The 11,078-nt window shown below is 34.3% G+C and overlaps 1 protein-coding gene across 1 annotated transcript; it reads right to left on the bottom strand.

Annotated features, from left to right (window-relative positions):
* Positions 1 to 9,741: 9,741 nt before the first annotated feature.
* Positions 9,742 to 10,749, bottom strand: LOC108762729 (uncharacterized). The gene has a single exon (XM_018509858.1). It carries the CDS (start codon positions 10,747 to 10,749, stop codon positions 9,742 to 9,744), a length of 1,008 nt encoding a protein of 335 aa, XP_018365360.1.
* Between the last annotated feature and the right edge of the window lie 329 nt (positions 10,750 to 11,078).

Raw genomic sequence — 11,078 nt, 5'->3', positions numbered from 1 at the left:
AAAGAGTGAATGAATAAATTGAACCTCGGTTATAAGTTAACTGTCAATTGTGGAATTGGAACTTAGCAGACGGCCGCGCGCGCGCCGCGCTCGAACAGCGGTTTTCAACAAGGTTATGATTTGAACCGTATATTGCGTAAAAAAATTATTCTAAATAGATGATATTAACACAAATGTTGTGCGTCACTTGAAAACGGTCTTACAAAGTGATATTTCGGATTCAACAAAAAGGACACAATAAAAAGCAGTATATATGATTTTCGAGACTTAAATGCTGCATTCGGAAATATAATATTACCTGAAAATTTATTAATAACTTTTCTTCTAAGACAGGCCTTTTTTTAATATATTGGACACACATTCTGGGAGGTTTTGTTAAAAAATTTTTTCTAAGAGAGGCTTTTTTAAAAATTGCACAAATGACTTCCTAATACCTCCCAAAATGTGCATGCGATGTATTAAAAAAAGGCGCCTCCCAGAAGAAAAGTTATTAAAAAATTATCTTTGGAAAGAGAGAATTTCCGTCTGTCTGCCGAGTTAATTTATTAATAACTTTTTTTCTAAGAGGAGCCTTTTTTTAAAACTGTACAGATGACTTCCTAATACCTCCTAAAATTTATGCAAGAGAGATATTGAAAAAAGCCTCTCTTAGAAGAAAAGTTTTTAATAAATTTCCAAGTAATGTCATATTTTCGAATGCAGTATTTAAGTCTCGGAAATCATATATACTGTTTTTTATTATGTTCTTTTTGTTGAATCTGAAATATATATCATTTTGTAAGACTGTTTTCAAGTGACGCATAATGTTTGTGTTGATTTTATTTGTTTAGAACAATTTTTTTACGCATAAATTATAACCTTGTTGAAAACCGCTGGCCGTCTGTTAAGTCCGTCTGCTATCTTCAGCGTCATAATTTTTTAAACTATTATAATCTTGTTTTTGAGAAAAATCTATGGTAAAATTTGTGTGCGGTTAGTCAAAAAAACGTCTACGAGCCTTATCTGTCACTAAGTTATACGCGACAGTTTACATTTTTAACTTTTTTTTCTCTTTTATTTCATTATTAACTTATCGTAGAATTTTGCACACGTCGATTTCGGTACTTCAACTTCATTATACATATAAAAAGATTAAACATTTCTATGGTAACTCGATTTACTAAAGAACCACCTTAAAACGTTATAATAATTTTTTAAAAAATTAAAAAATTACATAAGAAAGAAAAAGATTGTATCTTCTTAAACAAAACATTTTAGCTCCATTATTTATCAATATTAGCCAAAGATCATTATATAAAGACAAGGATATGCTCGTCTCATGGATGTGCAGTAGCATGCAGTCGGCTTACGTCACAATCGTGCAAATTCGGTTACTTTCGGAGTGCTCAGCTGACACAAAATCTGGCTGGTTCTTGTCGTAGAGACACAAGTGTGAGTTGCAAACGAGTGCATGTGGCGATTCATTGCCCATTCTTCAAAAATAAATTAGATAATTATCTTGAACAGCCTTTATATATATATATTTTTTTTTTCTTTGATTTGTGAAGAGAGTACAAAGAAAATTTTTGGCTAATCATGTATTTTTCCAGGTAAGTGATGTGAATTATTTTTTTAATGAAAAGTATTAATTGTTATTAAAAATATAAAATCATCTTCCATTATATAAATATTTTCACAATTTCTGCGTCCGTATGCAGCAAGAATATAAAGATACATAGTTTGAACAATATCATTAATATCAACATACATATGCATTGCGTATTTCTTTACAAAGAAGTAATATATTATTCTTTGAAATTATACGTGATACGTGTTATACGTGTGATTACATTAATAGGTTATTTGAATTTAACGAGAAATCATGTTTTAAAAATGAATCTTATTAGAAGATGTTGTAATTCAAAGCTGTAAGTTACGGTATTGAGTAAACGAATTTCGAATTTGCCGCTTAATGATGACGTAGTCAGGGTGCACTTTTGATTAGTTGTCTGAAGTTATCATGCGCGTGAACTCATACCCTTGTCTTTATACCATGCCAAAGACTAGGTAAATGAGGAGCGGGCGCTAAAGCTCTATAGATATATCAAAGTAACGCAATCTTTTTGTCACAGTATTGATCATGTTGTAACTTTTTCCTGGGGCGGAAACGTGAAAAGTGAAAATTTATAGTATGTATGTGTGTATATGTTCATACATACATAAAAATTTTCGCTTTTCTGTTCTAGAGAAAAAGGCTGCATTCAGCAGAGAAAACTAATCAGTTAGCGCTTAGTGATTTTTTAACATGATTGGTTCTTGCCTTTAGTTCTTCGCTAAATCTAAGTGTAGGAACCAATCATGTTAAAAAATCACTAAGCGCTAACTGATTAATTTTCTCTGCTGAACGCATCCAATGTTACATGATCGATACCTTAAGCCGAAATGTCGACTTTCCTATTGACTATTTCGACTGCCATTTTCGATCTGGTTATCCGTAGTCCAATAAGCGCTTATTATTATTGCTATATATGTATGTGTGTGCGTGCGTGCGTGCGTGTGGGGTATGGTTAGCAAGTCGAAAGAAAATGGAGAACCTTTGCGCTACTTTGGTATATCTAGAGTTTTAGCGGGCGCCACGCCGTTTCTGAATGCTACATAGCCAAGAGTGCTCATTCGTTAACTTTAATCTGCTCTCTTGCAAAAACTATACTTCGTCGGATGCAATTTTGCTAAAGGAAAAAGTTGTTCGTTTTAACATAAAGTATCATGTTCTGTACTCCGAATGTGCGAATTTTGGGACACCCTATATATATAGAGAGGAAGATCACCGATATCGACATACCACTTTGTTTTTAGACAATATTTCTTAAACAAAAGGTAAAAATATAACTTCAAAAACATAAATACAAAGTAAAAAGGGTCTTCTTTCAGATAGTATAAGCAATTTTTATACTGTTTGCAATTTTGCAATAATTAAGTTTTTCGTAAGTTATACAAAAATGAGCGTCTGACAAAATGGGCTCCAAAATTGACATAGTAGGCAATAATACCAACATTCCTACTTTATAAATAAAGATATATCCTATTCTGTAAAGAAAACTAATTTATGAAACTATAAACATTTAAAATGACATAATATTATCAATAATACAGTCACTATTATTTTAATCACGCAATTTGCAAAAGAACACCGTAAGAATTTTCTTCTCGGATTCATAGAATTGGCTTTTAGCTGATTTGGTATCGAAATAAGCCACAAATATATGAGTTTGTACTTCTTTAATTAGCTAAACAGATCATGATTTTATTAGTATTAATAAAGTGCGATAGTTAGTTTCCGAGAAATATCACTTTAGGAGACCTATGTCAGTATCGGCAACTTTCCTCTATATATATATATATATATATATATAGTATATCAAAATAGTATTGCGAATATATGTCGAATCGATGCCGATATAATGATTTCAACACCAATATGTATCTAATTAATAGAAATAATTAAATTACATAGCCCACATACAGTGAATGCAAAAAGTATTCGTACAGAGAAAATATTATTTAAAAAAACTTTATTTTTAAAAAGTAAATATTATCTAGCGAAAAATGAGTCATCGAATTGATGTCGAATCGATGCCGATATAATGATTTCAACACCAATTTGATGTTGATTGGACGTATATTTGACAATCATTTCTTGCTGGATAATTAACAATTTATTTATAAAGAATAAAATAGACTGTATGTTTTTTAAAATTATATATTCCAAAAAGATGTATATTAATTATAGAAAATATATCATCTAAAAAATAAGCGAAAATTAAAAATTGTATTATCTGAATGCTCAAAAAATATTCGTACAGTCGAGCAATTTAGCTTATAAAATCAGGAGTATATGCGAAGCTCATTTGTTTATGTTAAAACAGAATGTATTCATTGTATAAAATTGCTAATTAATGTTTATTTTTTACAAATAAGATTTTTTTTATAAAAAAATTTCCTTGTACGAATACTTTTTGCATTCACTATACCTAATAGATAAGAAATGGATAATATATTTATATTATATAATGTATACATTTACGTGTATATAACGAATAGTAGGTACATATTAAAGTGAATATTATCAATAACGCACTCAGCCCCAATGACATTGACTTTGACATGTTATCAAGATTATGATCCTGAAAAACCTTTAGGTTTTATCATATACAAGTTGCCGCTCGTTGTTTATTAAAAAGTTATTAACAGTCAAAAAATTTTACAGTTAATTTAAATATAGCATTATTGGCATATTTGCATGCTCTAAACGCATGCTACATACGTACATGTCATCATTATAGAATGTATGTGAAATATAAAATAGGCTAGTTTTTGCAACTTTGCTTCGTAAAGACTGTATTTGCGATTGAGCAATCAGTTAATTAAAAAGCTTATCTAATTTAAACTCATGTAGTTAGGGTTGAAACTCGCTTCGTGTGAAAAGTTATAAACTCATATAGAACCTCGGTCCGTATGGGTTTAGAATTTTCCATGCGAAAATATATATTGTATTACTGTTCAAAGTATTACAGAGAATAATCAACTTTTGATTTTTAATAACTTTTTAATAAACAACAAGCGACAGCTAAAACTTTCTGAAAAAAAATGACTGACAAAATATGTAAAGGTATTTGGGGTTAGGTCAGGTTATTGTCTTATGTTAATATGTACATAATGAATAGGAAATATGTACATACTGAATAGATGCATAATACATGTTTATCGAAAAACAAATAAATATTCAGACAGATTTATTTAGACCGATTACATTTAAAATAAAGAAATTGTATTGATTTTCAATGCTGGACGATTAGAAGAGAGAGGAAAGAAAGAGATTGTAACAATTAAAAGGGAAGAAAGGAAAAAAAAATAGTTACGGAATAGGAAGTTGGGTATATGGATTACTACCAATTACATAGTATAACTTTATACGTTGGATACATATATACATTTCGTTATTAAATTTAGTTTAATTCTATTATTTCAAAGCCACATTCAAGGCCTTCAAACTAAAATAAAGCTACAAAATTTATACCAATATACTTCTCAAATTGAGATAAAGAATACATCTGTAAAACTATCTGCTGTGTAATCTAATCTTATGTAAAATTAAAATACATCTTTTATGCAGTAAAAGCCACTAAACGCTAATGACCAGTGGCCATGTTATATCATCTAAACAGATTGTAAGAGAGTAATTTTGACGATCGCTTCTAGAATGCAACGCAAACTACAAGGGGTGCGTTCCGATATTCACTGCCAGTGCTGAAAATCTATAGCGCACGTAACGTATATTGTATAGTTTCAGCACTGGCAGTGAATATCGGAACGCACCCATGATATCATGGAGTGCGATTCATCTATTCCACTCGTCTTCTTTCTTGTGCTGGCACAAATGATATAAGCGAAGTATAGCTTAGTGACCAATCGTCTGAAATTAGAACAGTTCCAAATTTTAACTCTTTGACCACGTATCCCAAATCTTGTTCCAAATTGAGAACATTATTACTAATTATACTTTGTTTAAGTGTGAAATAATAAATGAAAGTAATAAGTGTGAAATATAATTTTCAACTAATATGTGAAGAATTTTATGATTTTTTATTTAAAAACTTAGATATTATTTATAAAATACATTCAATAAAAAAGTACAATTTAAAAAAATAAAATATAATCTCGTAACTTAACTAATTTTTGTTGTGTAGGTTTGTATAGTATCACATCTCACACTGACAAAAACGATATAATAACGGTAACAAAGAAAGAGAATTATTCACAACCGATTATTATTGGATTATTTTGTTAAAATAGCAAAATATAGTATTTTTTTTGTTAGATGAACAAAATTTTTTTATTTAACAATACAAATTTATTTGACACTTACGTTTTGTAAATAACAACGTAAAATTTGGTCGCTATTAAAATAAGTATTCTTTTAGTAAGTTCAACAAAATAATCCACAAAGATAGAGCGAGGGCAATTTCGCGGAGCTGTCAGATGGCGTGTTAATTCTTGTAAGAGAAATTCGACATCTATTTGTATAAAGCCGGGACGATTAGAGACTAATTTCGTGTACTTTTCAGCTCTCGCCACACCATGGTAACAACCATTTTTTTAGAACGATTAATAATCAGTTGTTCTAAATCTATATACCTTTGCTAAGCTAAAGAAGTTCAAAAATGCCAAACATAATTTTACTCTGTAAAAAGTAAGAGATATATATTATTCTTACACATATAATTGTTTTGTTCCGATAATAAAATGTTCTATTTCTAACTACAAAAGATCTATAAACATCATATAAAACAGTTTTGTATCATTAAATTATTAGTTTATTTAGTAAATTCAACAAATATCGCCGTAGTAACCAACGGTTTGATTAGTCATATATCAACAAGTAGTTTTTGTGTCAGTAACAAAACTTTGGTTATATGTAATGTTATACATTAAGTGTTATTCTTCTTCTTAGTCCTGTTGTTCGCGGCCGAGTATGGTGACTTCTCCTATATGCCTGTGGTACGCACGTTAGTTGTACATAGTCATATGGGACCTACAGTTTAACATCGATTTCGAACGACGAATTGGTAGAGAAGTTTCCAGGGCAAGTATACTATCAGTGGTTTGCCACTGCCTTCCGAGAGGAAGCTACGTTCGAAAATTTTCGGTTCTGCCGGGGATTGCACCCAGGATCTTTAGTATAGCAGACTAGTGCGCTGTCTGCTACGCCACGTTCGCGACCGATGTGAACCTGGCGTCCAACTTTATCAAAAATTAAAAACATACCGTAGCACGTTTGTATTTCGTTTATACCTGTTTGTATCGATCATTATTTCGTTTGTACCTCAAACAATTAAACAGAAAGTGAAAAATAAAAAATGGTCAGAGCGCAACTTTAAGATTTTTTAATTTCATTTATGCCATTCGAAAGAGAATCGTTTATACCCGTCTGTATCTCTTTTATTTTCGTTTGTACCTTAAAGGGTTCGGAGATACAGCGCTTTTGAATTTTTGCGCAACCTCTATATATAGCAAACTTAGTCAATTTTTTAAATATCAAAATGAGACCAATGACATTCGAAAGAGAATCGTTTGTACTCATTTGTACTTCTCTTACTTTCGTTTGTACTTCAAAGGGTTCGGAGATACAGTGATTTCAAAATTTTGGAAATGCGCCAAGAGGTGAAGTCGGCCATTTTAAAAGATATTGAAATGGAACCAACGGTATTCGAAAGAGAACCGTTTGTACCCGTTTGTATCTTTCTTACTTTTGTTTGTACCTCAAAGGGTTCGGAGATATATGTTTCAAAATTTCGAAAATACGCCAAAAAGTTAAGTCGGCCTATCTCCGGGCCCTTTGAAGTACAAACAAAAGTAAGAGAAGTACAAACGGGTACAAACGATTCTCTTTCGAATGCCGTTGATCACATTTCGATATCTTTTAAAATGGCCAACTTTCCCTCTTGGCGCATTTCCGAAATTGTGAAATCGCTGTATCTCCGAACCCTTTGAGATACAAACGAAAGTAAGAGAGGTACAAACAGATACAAACGATTCTTTTTCGAATGCCGTTGATTCCATTTCGATATCTTGAAAATTGACTAAGTTCGCTATATAGGGGTTGCGCAAAAATTGAAAAGCGCTGTTTCTCCGAATCCTTGAGGTACAAACGAAAGCAAGAGAGGTATAAACGGGTACAAACGATTTTCTTTCGAATGCCGTTGGTCCCATTTTAATATCTTTTAAAATGGCCGACTTTCCCTCTTGGCGCATTTCCGAAATTGTGAAATCGCTGTATCTTCGAATTCTTTGAGGTACAAACGGGTACAAATGATTCTCTTTCGAATGCCGTTGATCCCATTTTGATATCTTTTAAAATGGCCGACTTCCCTTCTTGGCGCATTTCCAAAATTTTGAAATCACTGTATCTCCAGACCTTTTGAGGTTTAAACGAAAGTAAGAGAGATACAAACGGGTACTGTTATTGGAATGGTTCATGTACAATAAATCCAACAATTTTCGCTTACAACAACTTCTTTTCTTTCTCATGTACAACGGAAAAACAAAATGTCTGACTTCATCCTTGCCACACCACTGTTCTCAAGCAGCGCCTCTTCTCTTTTCCTCGTTTTCCTATCTTATCGACAGCCGCTTGAACATAATATACTGACTCACTAACATTCCGGCCGCCTTGAAAGGTCCGCTTTCGAATAAACAATAGATAAACTACAAACAACCGTCACGCTCATCATGAACTACAAACGTATGCTGAACAATGAATCGGTAAATTAACCAAACTGAAACAATAACTAATAAATGAGCAAACACAATAGAAATGAGTAATACATCTTACGAAGTAACTTAAATAACCTCTGATACATTTAGGTATATTATTTAATTCTTATAGCAATGTTAAACCTAACTTTAATTCAATATATGGTTATTCTATATCTAGATTGCTAGGAATTACAAGGATCCGCTAATGGTAGTGGACACATCTTCTTGGTAGCACGCTTGAAGCATCCGGTTTGTGTTCTGACTGTGGCGACTCGTACTTGATTATCCGCTCCGGGATGTGCTGCTATAATTCTGCCGATGAGCCATCGCAGAGGCGGCACGTTTTCTTCAATGAGAAGGACCAATTGGTCCAATTTAATACCGGCATCGGAAGTGAGCCATTTATTTCTTTTCCGTTGTTCTTGCAGATATTCACGCTGCCAGTGCTTCCAAAATTGCTGCCGTAGTTTTTGCAAATGCTGCCAATTTGACAAATGATTATCCAGTGTTTCAAGGAAACAGCGCTGTACAGGCTGCGTGAGTGAGTCGCCAATAAGGAAATGTGCTGGAGTAAGCACATTAAGGTCTGAAGGATCATTTCATAAAGGAGTTAAAGGACAGGAATTGACCACTGCTTCTATTTCTGTCACCAAAGTATTGTATTCCTCATAAGTGAGAACTCTTCCTTTAATAATTGTATAGAGATGCCGCTTCATGATTTTTACGGCGACCTCCCACAAGCCTTCAAAATGAGGAAATCTGGGAGGGTTAAAACTCCAATTGATCCTTTGCTTAGCCAATAGGAATAGGAAGGTCTCTATCTCTGCCAAGAGTCTCTATCTTAGCCAATAGGAATAGGAAGGTCTCTATCTCTGACTTTGAATTTTCTAAGAACTCTTAAACTTCTCGCAAATCCCGGGAAGCTCCCACGAAATTTGTTCCGTTATCCGAGAACAATTGCTGGCAGAGTCCACGTCTCGCTGTGAAACGACTTAAAGCTGCCAGAAAAGCTTCTGTCGTAAGACTGGTCACAATTTCCAAGTGCACAGCTTTCGAACTAAAACACACGAATACCGCTATATATCCCTTCGATACATAAATTCGTCCGCGCCGACAACTCTCTTGTATCTACAACGGACCGGCATAATCCACGCCAGTCACCATGAACAGTCGTGAAGGTATCGTCACTCTTTCCTTAGGTAAGTCTCCCATCCGAATATCGGGGACCACTGGTCTGTAGCGAAAACATCAAATGCATGTTCTCACAATCTTCTGTGCTAATCTACGCCCGCCTATAGGCCAATAGCGTTGTCGAACACTGTACAACAGCTGCTCTAGAGGACAATGCAACAATCTCTTATGTTCCTCGCGCATGATGGAAAGAGTCAAATTATGCTTGGATGGCAGAATGACGGGATACTTCTGTTTCCGGGAAAGATCCGCGTCTTAACCTTCCACCAGTACGGATCCCTGCTCATCTAAAAAAGGAGTAAGCGATCTAAGGGCGCTTTTCCTCAGTAGATCTTGATTATTCCTTAAGCTTCGTAGCTCAAGGGGAAATTCTTCCTTCTGAATCCACTTGAAAATGGCTCTCTCTGCTCGGTTTATTTCTTCAACTCCTGGTGGTTTCACGTCTTTGTGAGTTTTGCTGAGTCTCTCTTCAATGGAAGGCAGTTTTCTAATACTAGCAAACCTAAAACAATAAGCTACTATTCTACATAGCTTGTTGAACGACTCACATGCTAGTAATAAGGGAGCTGAAGATGATCGTGTGGAAATCAAAGCAACTGGGATATTTTTCATTTCTGGTAGATCCGTGTCTGGCTTTTCGATTTGCTTAGGGCACTGCCCCTTTTCCTTAATCCATGCGGGTTCATTCCACCACAAGTTGTTTGTCTGAAGTTCAGCAATGGTCGTTCCCCTGGACAGAAGGTCTGCTGGGTTTTCCTCTGAAGGCACGTGCTGCCACGTAGCTCCCTCTTGCGTTAACTCTTGTATTTTAGCTATTCTGTTAGCAACGAAAGTCTTTAATGCATGCGGTTCCGTTCTAATCCATCCAAGAACGATCGTACTATCGCTCCATAATGAAATTCGATGAACCCTACCGTGTAAAGCCAGTTTAACATTGCGAACTAATTGTACCAAAAGTAAAGCTGCTTCTAACTCCAATCTGGGTAAAGAGAGCGTTTTCAGAGGTACCATCTTTGATTTAGCACAAAGAAGATGTGAATTTATATTACCGTTTTGGTCAGTGCTAACTGCATATAAACATGCTCCAAATGCACTCTGAGAAACATCACCGAAGCCAAATAAGTCAATTTTTCCCGCTACATTACCTGGATTGACATTTCTTGAAAGTTGTAGCGAGTTGAGTTCTGATAATGAATCATGATATTTTCTCCATGCTGCTACATGGTGTGCTGGTAACAGTTGATCCCACTGCAGTTCTTCCATCCATAGCCTCTTCCCCCTTATTAAGATTAGGCCAATCAGCCCCAATGGGTCGAAGATCTGAGATATCCTTGATAGAGCTGATCTTTTCGTGAGATTTTACTGTTCTGGCAAGTCCACTTTATATTGCAGGATGTCCTTCGAGGTGTGCCAAAGAAGGCCTAATATCTTAGCTGCATCTTTGTCGAGAATGAGTAGTTCATTTGTCATCGGCTGATTGAGTAACGGCTGTAAATTCTTTCTCTCGTTGGATTTCCATTTCCTTAGAAGAAACTGTCCCTTTTGTAAAAGTTCAATCAATTGTCTTTGAAGTTCAATGATCTCTTGACTCA

Source organism: Trachymyrmex cornetzi, unplaced genomic scaffold (genome assembly GCF_001594075.2).
Source record: "Trachymyrmex cornetzi isolate Tcor2-1 unplaced genomic scaffold, Tcor1.1 scaffold320, whole genome shotgun sequence".
Classification (NCBI taxonomy): domain Eukaryota; kingdom Metazoa; phylum Arthropoda; class Insecta; order Hymenoptera; family Formicidae; genus Trachymyrmex; species Trachymyrmex cornetzi.
This window is presented reverse-complemented; position numbering and strand designations above follow the sequence as displayed.

Coding starts and splice junctions, on each gene's coding strand:
- LOC108762729 (XM_018509858.1), bottom strand. CDS start 10,749: ATGGAAGAACTGCAGTGGGATCAACTGTTACCAGCACACCATGTAGCA.